General features: G+C 33.5%; 1 protein-coding gene across 2 annotated transcripts in view; it reads right to left on the bottom strand.

Moving 5' to 3' along the window:
- Positions 1-15,930, bottom strand: part of LOC149534239 (Transducin/WD40 repeat-like superfamily protein) — a 100,352-nt gene that overhangs the window by 57,198 nt on the left and 27,224 nt on the right. For both annotated transcript variants that reach the window (XM_089803931.1, XM_089803932.1), the window contains exons 4-6: positions 4,587-4,667; positions 4,394-4,467; positions 4,138-4,220 (exon numbers count right to left, since the gene is read on the bottom strand). In XM_089803931.1, coding sequence (XP_089660057.1) covers positions 4,138-4,220; positions 4,394-4,467; positions 4,587-4,667 — 238 coding nt within the window. The remainder of the gene's footprint in view (positions 1-4,137; positions 4,221-4,393; positions 4,468-4,586; positions 4,668-15,930) is intronic.

Below are 15,930 nucleotides of genomic sequence, written 5' to 3'. Positions count from 1 at the left end.
AAAACAATTATTACAATAATACATAGTTTCTATTATCTTTGTTTAGTATCTACTGGTTATCTATTGTAATCTTCTGTAAATATTAGAATGTTTATAATATTTAGTTTTCTGCTTTGATTAAGTAAAAACAAGTTTTGAAAGGACCTGAAACCTTTTACAAAGAACCCAGCAAGTGCTATAACACCAAATAAACAGTAAAAGTCTAGGAGAAACTATGCATCAACACCAAAAAACTAAACGTACCATATCAGAAGGCCCTAAAACAACATGCAGAATAAAAAGATAATAGAGAGACAGCAACAGGACAGCTATAAAGTCTTCAATAGGCCAACTGCCTGATCAGCTAAAATATTCAGTTCATAGTAGAGGTCCTCAGCTCGTCAATCTCTTTATCATCTATAACCTTTGTTTTCTTTGAGTTTGCCCTTGTGCGTTTGCTGGGACGTTGATCATCTTTCATATCCTTTGTACCCTGATTTCTTCCCTGCTCCAACTTATCTAGCAAATTCTTGATATTCTCCGGAATAGCTTTTAATATGGAACAACTCTGATCAGCAAGATTTTATTTAAACATTCTTTGTGCCCTCAACTTTGTTCTCCAAAATGTCCATCTTCTTCTACATGTCCTTCACCACCTGATTAGTAATTTGTTTTTAGCTTCAAGAGGTGAGACTATATTCATCAAATTCTTAACTTCTTCAACATTCCCAATCACCTCCGAGAGCCTATCTAGATGCTGGCCTAAAGTCATCTCACCCCTATTTGTTTTGCTGAGATGCTCAAACTCCCTTCTTATATCCTGCATTTGCTCCTTCATAAAAGTAATGTCCCTTCTCATCTCCGCATGGTTGCCCAAGACACCCTTCATATACCCTTGATAATCCTGGGCACTACTCTGTTTCAAATTTTTCTCCTCCAGATCCACATTATCTTTCCCTGCATTAGCATCCTTCGTATTTTTATCCTCAGCCTTCCCTTGAAGCATAATCTTCTTACCTTTCAGATCCTTCTCAATTTTATGGATCTGGGATTCATCATCCGAGGGGATGTTCATGCATCTTTCATTTTTCTTCCTATTATTTCTAGTTTTAATTCTTCTACCAATTTTACCCTTATTCTTCTTCAGTCTCCTCATCAGTCCCAGTCTCTGTCTCGTAATCCACCTCATTTCTTTTCCTTTTCTTAGATGACGAACCCCCAAGGGAAGGATTCTTTCTCTTGTTTGTCATTGGCTCTTCCTCCTTTGTTTCCTCTTCATAGACCTCATCTGAATCACTCCCCTTAGTTTCACATTCCATAGTCTTTTTGTTTATACGGGGTTTGTCCACTTTTTTTAGCTTAAGCAAATTTATAATCAACACCATTAAACCCTCATGGCAGGCATGATCCCCATCTGGGTCATTCTGAAGGGTTAAAATGGTATTATCAGGAGACCACCCAAGGTAAAAGGGGAAGTTAATCCTAACCCTATGGCTAAAGTGATAAGCCAGCATGAAGCGGTGACCATAAATCTTACTAAAACGGCCATCTAGGGTAATATACTCAATCATAACACAAATAATAAACCTCCAAGGTCTAGAAATAGAATGAACATTAATGTAAGAATTGCCAATTTTGGCCAACCTATTTCTCTCCTTGGTAGACTCCACAAACTTGTCAACAGCTTTGTCAGACATCTTCCTATCTTTGTAGAAATTAAACCCTTCCATGTCCAAACCAATGGCTTCGGCAAAGATATCCTTTGTGACTTCCATTCTCTAATTTCCAACCAGAAAGTCGTCGTTCTTCCAAATTTTGATAAACTGCCTGGAAATAAACGGGTTACTTCCCTTAAGTTTCTCCATAAATCATGTAAACTTTCCCTACTCCAAAAATGTCCCATATCTTCAGTTTTTGCTTCCATTCCTTGCAATTCCCTGGCTCACACCTCTTTCTCCTACCTCCCATGTTACTGGTTCTGTAGAAATTGCTATTATTACCAACGAGCTCGAGCAAGTTAAAATTCTTTGTTTCGAAGTCTCAACAAGTTTTTCTCTTTTGCAAAAACACCCACAAACCATGTGGTAGTAAATGGGTAGTCGCGTCATACACAATCATGATCCACACACACCATTTCCAACACATCTTATAATTACTCCTAATTATTGTTGTCATCATTATTAAAACATTTTTATTTGCTTCCAATTCTGTCATACTCTATCATAGATAGCCCGTCAATTGGGATGGATATTTAGTTTTTTGATTCTACAATAGAATGTTTCTATTCTTTACAATTGACTCTAAAGGAAACATCATTCAGTCTCTTGTATAAATTGATCTCTTCATCATTGTTAATAACAAGAAAATATTTTCCAATTACTTTGTAATATGGTACCAGAGCCAATACTCTAAATTTTTTCGAAAATAATTATAATTTCTTGGTTGAAATTATCTGCCTTTTATTTTCGAAATTATTTGCATCCATATATGCTTCCAACACTCTCTATAATCAGACAAGGGTTTTCGTTTTGAAAGATCTAAATCCACCGACTTTTGGTTCGATTCTGCAACCCATTCTGTCCAGATCAATCTATTTTTTCTACACATTTCTGTCATTTTTCTGGTTTTTTTGCAACAACGCCACTTTTGTTCAAAACCCTATTTTTCCAAATTTGGAAAAAAAATTGTTTCTAGATTCTTGGTGGGTTTTCCGAGGGCTCAATTGGGTTGTCATCAAATTTTTCTAGGTGCCTCAGTTTTTCTACCTCAATTTTTGGGCCAGCCAATCCAAAAACCAACAACATATTCTTTTGGGTTTTTCTAGCTCTTCTAGGTCACCCTTCAAATTTTTTGGATCTCTACTTTTCGAGGGTTGCATGTACTTGCACATTGTTTGCATGTGTTGCTTTACAATGCAAAGTCTCATGTTTTGCCTCCCTTTAAAATTTTGGTGGGTTCTCATAAATTTTTCCTCAAAAAAAAAAAACATTTGATGAGTTTTCATATTTTTTTCCCAAAAAAAAATTTCTTATGGGTTTCTATAAATTTTCCCTTAAAAATTTATGATTCTGCAATTTGCAAAGTTGTATGGGATTCCTTTGTGGGTTTATAAATTTTTCCTCAAAAATTATCTGTTGGGTTTTACCATTTTTCCTATAAAAAAAACGAAGTGTTGTAATGTTGGGTTTTGATTGATTTTTCACCACAAAAATCATGTTGAGTTTTGATTGATTTTTCACCACAAAAATCATGTTGGGTTTTGATTGATTTTTCACTTCAAAAATCATGACTTTTTGTGGTTTGTTTTGGAGCATTATACTCATTTGCAAAGTTTTGGAGCATTATCCAAAATACCATCAGCAATCTTCTCAGCAAACATCCTTTGCTCCAGATTCAGAAGGCTCCCAAAAGAAAAACATTCAATGCAACTATTGCCACAAGTTTGGGCACATGAAGGTTGAATGTTGAAAGCACGTAGCTGCCCTATCTAAGCAATCCAATTCACAGCCCACAGTGAATAGTGTAGAGCCCCTTGAACAAATAGAATCTGCCTTTTACGTTTTTTAACAGCGTTGTGCTCTAGATAAATTAACCATTAAGGGAGGAAATTACGATAATAGATAATTTCTATTATCTATGTTTAGTATCTAATGGTTATCTATTGTAATCTTCTGTAAATATTATAATGTTTCTAATATTTAGTTTTTTGTTTCTAGAATAGAATGTTTCTAATCTTTACAATTGTTTCTAAGGGAAACATCGTTCAGTCTCTTGTATAAATTGATCTCTTGATCACTGTTAATAACAAGCAAATATTTTCCAATTACTTTGTAATAACAATAATGTAATTAAAGACAGTTAGTAATGGGTTTGGGTTGTTAGGCAGCGAGGGGATGTGTTGGTTGGTTTCCTTAACCTACCAAGCACTATTTAAGAACATTGGAACATGAATGATGTACTTGTTATTTTTGGTAATCAATAAAGAACATGGTTCTCCCTCGAAATTATTTGGTATGCTTATTATTGGAAATGGTTTTGTATGTCAATACTGATAGCATTGAATTCATATTTGAGTGTACTCTAACCATTCTACAATGACAATCAAGACAAGCTGGTGCCTATATCAAAAGTAAGATAGATTGGAGAATTTAAAAAAACCTTGTTCCGGAAGGATTGAAAGCAACAGAAAAGGCTGTTGTTATTTCATCCATAGAATCATATGCCCGGTATGTACACCGAATCTGCCAAGCATTATTATTGAAATACAAAAAGTCAATAAGGTTTATCCAGAAAATGCATGATCACAACTGCTTAATAACGTTTAGCATCATAGTATTTTAAATACTTCCAATAGCTTGACATGGCGTTTCAAAATGTATGCAGAGAGACAAACATAAGAGATGCAGAGCATTACTTGTCCAGAAACAGAATCCAAAAGATGGACGGGATGATCGCGTGAAGTGGATGCAAAGACACAGCTAGCTTGATCTATAAACTCCACAAATCCATTACAAAATCAAGCTTCAGAAGTTACCTATGGAATGTATTTGACAATAAATAAACCAAAAGGTCATGGAAAGTTGGAAGTTAAAGGATTTTAGATGCACCTGAGGCAAGCATATGAGGATACCAGCAGTAATCATAGACAGATTCTCCTTCATCAATTGACAGTCTTGAAGTAAAGGAATCTGCAAAAGCAGAAGCTTGATTTAGAATGCAAAATAGAATAATATGGCAGCTGTTCTCCCATGAAATTCAGCAGAAGGAATATCTAGACAGTGACCTTAAAAAACTTTAAATACTATTCGAATTTCTAAAATCCATATAGTAGTAATCCCACTTCATAGACAAGGAAAAGCAAATCATATATTAGATGGTTCATCTGCAAAAATTGACAAATAGCCATTTATTATCACACTAAAGTCTATAACTAAACAAGAACATGCAGTTGACAGAATAAGTACTGACCTCTTTCCTTAACTATCTCGATGATATAATGATTTTCATAAATAGAAAATATCATGAAATTAGGGCTTCTAAGTCTTTGCATCAGGAGCAAAAATAATCTTTATTTGCATTCATCATGAATTATAGTTGCTTTATCAATTCTCACATAATCATGACTGTTTGGAACCTACCTCTATCAAGTTTATGAAGTAAGATCAAATTTACCTATGTAACATCTTTAGACATGATTGGCATATTAGTTGGCAGTTTTGAACATATCTATCAGAAGTTTGTGAAATTCTTACCTTTTTCTTTGAGACACGATAAAATTTGATTCAAGGCAAACCTTGATCCTTTGTCTGGACTTGTCTTCCAGGGAACAAAGCTCGAATATAAGGATGTAGCAGTGTATTAAGTATGTTAGGATTAATGTTTTCTTCTATGTTACACCAAGCTCCTAAGACAGGGACACATTTCTAGGACAGAATAATGGGAAGGCATATTTGAAGGGATGACAGAAACCTCAATTAATAAATAACGAAATTTTCAAAATATAGTAAATTACAATTATTCATATGATAATATTAATAGGACATTCAACATAGAACCTTATTAGATAATATTAGAGCTGAACTAAGATTTCATACGAGAGTCAAATGCACAAATTAACAAATGCCAACATATCATTGCTTTTATTGTCACTTTACATATATTGTATAAAAATTACAAAATAATGTTAAAAGAATGTGAATGTGACATCTACGTATATGCATAAAAATGTTGCTTTTCCAACCAACATGAGCTAAAATGATTTTTAGATATTTCCTTTTAAGACCATACCGGGGGGTCTAGGGATGGCAGCCCTCAAAAGGATCAAGACCCAGCACCTTTGAGACCACAAAGACCTTCATGGAACATGCCATTTTTCATAATTATATCATCATTAACCAACCCAAGAGTTCTCCAAACTCTTTAATCCTTTTTAAGTAAAAAGCATCGGACTATCAATAAGGGCTTTCCAACTAATTATAACTTGCCAGATATGATAAGAAACTGCCTGCTACATTATTCTCTTTTGAATGTTTCCATGATTTTTTCCTGGAACAATACTATTAATTCCAAAACAATAATAGTTTTATCAAAGACTAAGAGTTTATGATAATATTGAGATCAATAAATCATACCCAATGTTGATCAAATCGTGAATTCTCCAGATACTTTGAAAATTTGCTGTATTAGAGGGTTTCGTCCCCAACTCAACAGTGACAAATACCATGATTTTGTCCTTAGCTAGCCAAAAAGAATGAAAGGATTGCCATCCTTTCAACTCTTAGGCCACCTTGATGGTTTTTGTCCACCTTGTGCAAGATGTGGCATTTTGTCCAAACTCAGAAAGTGCATGAAAGAGCTTTTGTCTGTCCAATACTTGTGAGCCTGAGAGGGATTTTCTTCCAATTTGAAAATAGTACCTAGAATTCCATTTTTTTATCAATTTGTTAGATTATTGCTGATTTGCCTTTGCTGATTAATATTTCTTGATGGATTGACAAGTCACAAGTCAATCCTTGAATAATAAATTAATTACTGCTTGAATTGATTTTCTAAACTATACTTATTGCTGAACACATCTCTAGATTGATTGATTTGATAGAATAATTTATTCCTTAGTCATTTGTCAACGAACTGATTTGCCTTCTATATCTATTTCTTGAAATATACACCATCTTTCATTCTGCCCTTTTGAGAATGATAATTTATTTCCAAACTGATTGCTTGAAATAGTTCCTTTATTGTCAATTGATTATGCATGGCTTATTTGCAGGTCCCTTCCAAAGAAATAATCTCCCATTTATATCTTGTTATTGAGGGAGTCAAAAACTTTCACAATAACCACCCTTTGAAAGGGTACGAACTTTCATTCTTAATTGTTGATTTGATCACTTAATTTAATTTTAATTATATCTCCTTTATCATTAGGTTAATTGCTACCCTTAGCATTTGATCAACTCCCTCCAAAGAACCACTGTTATCTTCATTAAAATGGTTTGGTTAGGAATATAAGGGTTGTGATCATGAATTGTATTAAGGCTATGATTTCTTGTAATTGGCTGGGGTGTGACATCCTATTAATCAACACACTCACAAGTTGGATTCAGGCGATAGGATTTGAAGTTGCGCAAGCTTTTAATGAACCTTAAACAATAACAATTTAGAAATTAGAATTTCCACTCTATCAATTGAAAATGTTGCTTGCTCCCTCATCGTATCAGCCATCTTAAAATTAGAAATTTCAATATATGCAACAATATAGGTTTATAAGAGTAAGATAATCTTTGCTTGGGTGCTGCCAAGCCTTCAAATGCAATACCTCATTGTTTCTTGAGAAATAGACCGTGTTACACTCATTGAATTTAGAATTCATCTTGTGTTCTATCACCATACAGATAACAAAGATAAATTTAGGAAAACTCCACAATGGTAGATTGTAGCAAGAAACTATATGCAATAAACTTAATTGGGAATCCAGTGCTTTTATTTTTTATTTTTCTGAGAGGTTTTAGAACAACAGACCATCCAAAACAGTATGGGGATTTCATTCATGTCCCTGGTTGTCCGAAGAAATATGGAAGGAACAAGAAAGGGATGTTTCCAATGCATCTGCATGCCCTTGATACAGGCACATCTCCAAAAGGGCAGGTGACACATCCACAGGTGGTGCACAGTTTTATTATTTTGACCCTCAAATTATTTTCAATTGTATAATCATATAGCATATCTCCATTTGCCACTTTCATTTCTCTTGTTTATCTTATGAATTTATTGTGCAAATTGTTGTGACTCTTTGTGCTTTCAGGTTATATTAAAAAGTGTAGTTAAATGTCAAAAAGCATCTGGTGCAAGGTTTACAATGCTATGTTTCTTATCATGTGCTAATAAAGCTTCATCTTTGCGCTTATGCACCAACCAAACACAACACAGGGAATGTATGGGCAATGACTTCACAGAATTATAAAGACTTCTAAAATTCCACAAATCAGTCACATAGATAATTATGTACATAATTGTGAACCTGGCTTTATAGACAAGGATGCACAAAATTATAGAGATAGTTTGTCTATATAACTCGAAAATAGTTCTAAATCCATTTTTAATTAATATACTAAAAGTCTAAAACTAATTATGGGCATACACTTTTAGAGAAACTGACAGACTTACTCGTTCCTTACTATATCAATACTAAATTGATTTTATTAATAGACAATTTTCATGGAATTGTGGATTCTTGAGTATCTATCAAACTAGAAAATATAATTTAAATTTTCATTTCACATAATCACTCTTTTCATTCTCACAAAATCATGAATATGCATATAAACCCATTACTGTTAAGAGGATGGTACATACCCATGCCCCCCATCCACCTATGCACACACGCACCTGCCCGATGCAGATGCATGCATGCATTTTGCAGACATGATAGCAGCTTTGAAAATGTCTATCACCACCAAGTGGAAAATCTAGGTAACCTGCTTGAGACTAGATAAAATTTGGTTTGACACGAGGCTTTTGTTTGTTTGATAATATATTGGTAGTTACTTTGATTATTCTGCAATATTGCAAGTGACAAATAATTACAATTGCTCCATCATTGAAAATTTGCTAGTCTATTAGCAGGATAACATCTTCTTATTGACCTTGGTATACAACAGTGTGAAGAATAGCCACGTAAGTTAAAAAATTTAAAAATTAGTCCTTCCCCTCAAAGAAGCCACACTATGTTAGCCACTGCACATCTCAACTTAGAAACTGAAGTAGGCTGAACTTGTCTTTCAAGGAACAATTCTTGAGAGCCAGAATGTGGAAGCATTTACAGAATGTTAGGGTTAATGTTTCCTTGCATCTGTAAGCCAACTTGATCCCTGTTGTTTCATTATTCTTACTTTTTTATTTCGTTTATTATAATACTCCTATAGCATGTCTCCATTTGCTCACTTTCCCATCTCTTGTTTATTTTATGAGAGTTATCTTAAAGTTATTGGTCCCTGTAGTGTCATTATTCTTATTTTTTTATTTCGTCCATTATAATACTCCTATAGCATGTCTCCATTTGCTCACTTTCGCATCTCTTGTTTAGTTTATGAAATTTATCTTACAAGTTATTTTAATTATTGTGCTTCCATTTCATACTTGTTAAATCTCAAAAAGCATCAAGCACAAACTTTAAGTCTCTTGGCATAAGCTGATAGGCTCACGCATGTATTCATGATTGTCATCTGAAAAGGGGAGAAAGCAGCAGGACTCATAACTGTAAATGTAAGTTCATGAAAGAAGAGTTCCTTCATTGATGTGGTTCTAATCAAGAGGATGAAAAACTAATGGTTTTGAAGAATAGGGTAACAAACTGATAGCTTTGAAGAGTAGGCAAGCATTACCAATGTTGTGTTGACAGACTTGCATGGTTTGATATGGGAGCAAGGGCAGTTTGTTCCTCCAGAAGCATTTTATGGTGGACAATGTACAGTATTAAATGAGAAATCCAAATGACTCAAGAATACAGAGAATCAAACCCAAGTAAATTAATGGATGGAGTGAAAGTTCAGAGGAAAAAGCTCAATTAATTATAATATAATAGTATCAGCAATTCAAATCTGCAAAAAGGTCAATCTGATGATATGCATTCAACCAGGAAACACGATCCAAATAAAGATTGTAAGAAAAAATACCAAAGGGCCTCCTCTGGCCATAAGTCAACTCTCAAATACAAGATCAGATGTTCCTTTGAGCTTGAGTTAGCAAGGTCAAAGGGAAAATCCAATTCAAGATCCAAAGAATTCTTTTCTTTTGTGCATCCGCCTTGGTTAATGTAATGTCCCCACTAATTAGGACAAGACTACGTGCAAAAACAATGTTAGAATTTATAAAATAATAAATTATGCTTCACCATTCTACCCTTTATCCTAACCCTAACCTTAAAGACATTTTCATATCAAGATAGATAACCCTCTTGAGGATCCATAGGTCCCTGGTTATTTCTTTGTCTTCTATGAAGTTCTCCCTTTAAGGTCCTTCCTAGAAGAGACATTCTCTATCAAGGGCCATTGTCACATATGCATAGGTTAACATCTATGGAATATTCCGGCCATATAACCATATTAAGATCACTCTCTTCCTGAAAGGACTCTTGATCTTAACAATTAATCATATCAAATCCATGTGTATCATTCTCTTAGTGTTCCATGTCCATATATACTTTCATATATAGATATAAATAAAAACTATCAAAATAAATTTATAATTAGATCATACATACTTCCTTACCCTCATTATAAATTCATAATAATTAAATCATATATACTTCCTTACCCTTATTATAAATATAAATTCATAATAATAATAATTAAATCATCCATTTCATATTAAAAATAAATAACAGTTATTATTCACTTTTTAGAAGAATTAATTTAAAATACATTTACCTTGTAAACAAATATCTATAATCATGAAAATTATTTATATTAAACTATTAATTATAGAAACAAAGATATATATATATATTCTAAATGCCTATATGTATATTTATTAAGAACATTAAAAAAACAATAAAATGAAACTTACTTACCTTTATAGTAAGGGAATATCATTTCTATTTCCACGTAGCAATGTCCTCCTACTACATATTCTTAATGTATTTGTCTTTACTCTAAAAATTGTTGCACTTTATCTTTCCTTTTTTTAATTCTTTAAATTCCACCGTAACTCCTTTTTGTAGCTGCATTTTTATTATGTTATTGGCTTTGTCCAACGGTTTATAATTTTGACCACATCAAACCTTCTTTTTATCTTTGAATTTCTGCACTTTTTTCCATCGAGTTACATGCTATTATAATTTCAGTACAACTCTTAATGGAACATGTCCCTTCAAATGTCAGCTTGAGTTTATTATTAGGAATTACTTTATTGTTTTATTAACTTGTATTTATTCGATTAATAATCAAATTGTTTTGAATATTTAAATACATGTATTCTATGAATCTATTATCGAATAATTTAGTGTACATGGGAAATATTAAAATAGATTTCTAATCAAGATATTCAATTTTATTATTTAATTGATTTTGGGGATATCAAAATATTTAGAGGAGACATGTAATCTATGAATCTATTATCAAATAATTTTAGTGTACATGGGAAATATTACAATACATGTATAATCAAGATATTCAATTTTATTATTTAATTGATTTTGGGGATATCAAAATATTAAATTTTGATATTAGAGGAGGGATATTACAGATAATTTACTTCAAAAGTGTAATGGATACCCTAGAAACGGCTCTGATACCACTGTAATGGGCAGCTCTGATACCACCGTAATGGCTCTGATAACATTGTAATGGGCACCCTGGAATGCCCAAAAACTGAACCAACTGCTGAAATAGATTTTCTATGCAAACTGAAGATGGAACCGATGCTGAAATTATATTAATTCTCAAAATGATGAAATCAAGTACAAAGCAATGTATTCCAAAGGCCAAACCCCAAGGGAATGACGTCTAGAATGTTATAAGAGAGGATGAACGTCCTCTATTGCCAAGAAAGATATGTGATTCACACATCCAAGCTCTTATCAAATGTCATTCACAAAAATCCTATGCTCAAGAATGAGACTCTCACCCCTATTTATCCTTTTCCTTCCCCCTTCTAAAAGGAACTAAAACATTAATTAATTGCAAGTGCTAGAAGCTTCCCCCTTCCAATAATTAATGCACTCTCTAGAAACTCCTCCCTTGCAATACAATAATTAATTGTGCTTCTAGAGGCTTCCAAATTTCCAATAATTAACACACACTCTAGAAGCTTCTCCCTTGTAATACAATAATTAATTTAATTAATTAAATATAAAGTCACCTTTTAATTTTTAATTTTAATTTATTTAATGACTTTATAAGAAATTAATTTAATTTCCTCTTATGCTCCACTTAGACTTTGGAGAACATGAAGACTAAAAGATGGGGTCATTACAAAAAGAAACTCAACTTGTTCCAATCATTTGTTAAATGTAATACAAGTTCAGTCTCCAACAAGTAATCTATACCATATTGCCTTATAATTAATCCATAGCGTTGCTTCTGGAAGGATGCACCCTTTAGGCCGTCACACAAAGGCTAAAATATTATCCTTTGGAGATCTCATATGGCAATGTATATTATCCTTTAGATATTCCAAATGACAATGGTTTCCATGTAAATCTGCTTCCACCTTTAGTCTCAGCTAACTATGCTACACCATATCTCTTTGAATTTGATGCATAATTATTTTCCAGAAGGATACACTCATTTTGCCTTGTGGGGAAGGCTCAGATGTTAGCCTTCACTTGTTATGCTAACTGTAATAACCACCCCCGAATTTATTTTTATTTTTGTTTAAAATATATGTTACCAAATTCTTCCTTAGCAAGCCCAAAGTCTGGTCCCGTTCTTGCAAAAGTCTGTTACTTATCATATACTTGCAAAAGTCCGTCCAAATTCTGTTAGACGAACCCAACACAAATCTGCAGGCAGGACCCAGGCTGAATTTTACCAAAATAAGGAATTTTTACCCTAAAATAAACAACAAAAAGGCTACAAAGAGAGAACATATGCTATTTGGACTAAAACACTAATATGTGTGTGGTGGTGTATATTTCTATGTTGCTTTACAATTAGCATAGTGGTGTATGAACTTATTTTCTGCTGCATACATATACATATACATATCATTAATACATACATACATACATATATAAAACATACATTTTTGTACCGATGAACCCAAAACGAATTCGAACCCACCCTAAAAAAATCTAGAACAAATTTTAAACCCGAATCTCGAACCCGCCCTAAGAAAATCTGGAACGAATTTCAAACCCGAATCTTGAACCACCCTGAAAAATCTTGAACAAATTTCAAACCCGAATCTTGAACCCGCATCAAAACCAGCAACTTCATTAAATTAAAATATCTAAAACAATATAGAAAGAAACCAAAGTAGAATGACAGCTGATTGTTAACTTCTGATACATGCAAATACATAAACTAACAAATGCAATGCTCACAACAGTAAACTATATGGAGTGGGGGAACCATCCTCACTCAGTCCATACAAATCATGTAAGGAAGAAAGAACATTTTCTGGTAATGAATGAGAGAGGGTTAAGCCTTCACCTCTTTGTCAATCCAAAAGATATATTGCAGCTACTGCATTAGTGGAGGTTTGACACCATCACCACTGAATTAGAAAACTAGTATATGTTAAAAAAAATTCTGTAGAAGTGAAATATACATTAACATTATATATAATTGTGAATATTATATAATATATATACACACACACACACACACACTCAAATATACTTTGACTATTTTATAAGAGTTGCTTCATATATATATAATGTTCATTGGGCTCTTGTTGTTTATATTGGTAATCTGCCGAAAGCTAGTCAAGGACAAACATTAGAAATAACAAATGAGTAGCCACGTCCAGGTTGCAGATCAATATCAATTAAAAGGCAATATACGATCTCAGCAGCATTCGATATCTTCAGCACTCAAACATATTAATACAGTCAAGTCCATCGTTGAGATGGTATTGTTATTTCTGATCTTTATTATACATTTGGAGATTATACACAGCGGTTGCAGACGTATAGATATTTCAGTCTGATACATATTTAAGCATATCAGAGCTGCAATATTATTATATTAGATCTCTATCAGAGATCCTGTTCTTTTACAGTATAAGGTAACTTGAAACCCTTCAAATAATAAATTAACTTCAATTACAATACCAAAGATAAGAAATTGAAATCAGAATTTCCAATTATCAAATCAGACTGTAGAGCATGCAGCAAACTCACTTCAACTTGAAAATAAAGAGCACATGCAAGTGCCCAAAACCCCAATAATTTATATTCAAACTTAACCAGCAAATACCTCACATAAAGTCACCACAATGAAAAATGATTTCAAACTTCTGAAAAGTATGATATTTAACTCAGAAAATCACACCACATAGCTTAAAACCACACTATGCAACAAACACTAGAAGCCCATGTCAAAACATTCCAAATACTTCATCACTCCAAATAAAAACCATCCTAAAAGCTTCAATAACATTCAAAAGACATGCACATATAAAAGCCAACTAGCTAGGGTGGGTCTTTCACCACTGAAACCAGCATTCCGAAAGAGGGATGTAGTACTCAGTCAGTCAAAACATGAACTCTAGAATCATTCTGGCAGTATAACATTGGATATCAGCTTCAGCATACCAAATGAACACCCCAAGATCTCTTTTATAACTTTTGAGAGCTATTTCGGGAATAATTGTTTTGCTTCTTGTTGCTTTTTTAAAGCACTTTTTGTTTATTTGTTTGTTTGTTTTTTCGAAAAGTGTTTTTCCTTTTCCATTGCTTTTCAAAGAAAACAAGTTTTTTGCTTTTCACTGTGTTTCCCAAAAAGTAATTTTTGCTCTTCCATTGTTTTTTTTGAAAAAAAACACATTTTTGCTTTGTGTTATTTTCGGAAAAGTGCTTGTTACGTTTTTTTCCTTGACTAGGTGCAAGAAAGGGACATAATAGTCCCCTCTCCCTAAGATTTATTATCCTCAAGCAATCACAACTTTGGATCCTATAAAATCTGCTCATGCTCCCAAGTAGCATCCTCCACTAGTAAGTTTCATCTTCATTAGGTACTCCTTGACAATCCTCTTCAGTAAGGTACACTCACTGAAATCAATCGCTACCTCATGAATCAATCAGCTTTCCTTCCTCACCCAAAGGAGGTAACCATGTAGGAGTTACATTACACCTAACTGCCTTCTTGAAGCAGGATACATGAAAAACATTACGCACCTTGCTACTCTCAGTTAGCTCAACAACATAAGCCACCAATCCAATCCTATTGGTGACACTAAAAGTTCCATAAAAACAAAGACTTAAGCTTCTCTAACCCATTCCTTTTAAGTGTGGATTGCCTATATGGCTGCAATCTCAAATAAACCATGTCATCTACCACAAATGCTCACTCAAAACAATGTCAATCAACAGACAACTTCTACTGGTTTTGAGTGTGTTGTATATTTTCCCTCAATGATCACATCATAGTTCGAAATAGCGCAACAATAGCGGCAATATCTCATTTTCTCGCAAGATTTTGAGGGTGGTGCGAAAACTTGTGTTTCACATGAGAAATCTGGGAAGAGAAGTTGTTAACTTCTTGGCAAGAAAATCGCCACTTCTTGGCAAGAAGTTGTTAAGTTCTCGTAGTCGTTGGTCAATAAAACAGTAACCCCTAGCAAAACGGCAAAACACAATTTTATTCCAGCACTGAGTATCTTGGGTGGAGGAGAAGGGTTTAGGAGGAGAAAATAAGTGTTTGGCAGCGATCTAGAACTACTAGAACTACTGTGAGGAGGAAAAGGAAGATGTAGACTAGTTTCATATTGTACTTAACATTTGTATTTGCTTACATTTTTACAAAGACAATTTGGTATTTGTAGTTTACTTCAGAGTTCAAAGTCTCTGACTACATCGGCATTCCACATGAGGATGCGATTATGATACCTATTGCATTTATATTTATCAAGATCAACTTGTTTGGTTTGTTTACTCATTTACTGACTCATTACGTGCATGTACCTATTGAATTTTCTATAAATATGCATTTTAAATAAAATGTCAATATTTTCCCAAGAAGTTGCTGATTTCTCTCCGATATTTGCCAAGGAAAAAAAAATTACCTCGCCAATAAGTGGCAGAGAACGAAAATTTGAACTATGGATCAAATAATATCCTAACTATCCTTAAGAAAATCTTTGGCTCTATGTACTCTCCAATCACCAAAAAATCAGCTAATGAAACTAGGCATTTCATAACCATATATGGCCATAAAAGGAGGCATTTTGATACTCATGAAAAGTGGAGTTGTAGCAGAAGTCCCCCAAATGCAACCATTTAGCCCATAC

Source organism: Cupressus sempervirens, chromosome 10 (assembly GCF_028749045.1).
Source record: "Cupressus sempervirens isolate cs-2001-9-10 chromosome 10, ASM2874904v1, whole genome shotgun sequence".
NCBI lineage: Eukaryota > Viridiplantae > Streptophyta > Pinopsida > Cupressales > Cupressaceae > Cupressus > Cupressus sempervirens.
The sequence above is the reverse complement of the archived record's forward strand: the minus strand, read 5'-3'. Positions and strand labels throughout refer to the sequence as shown.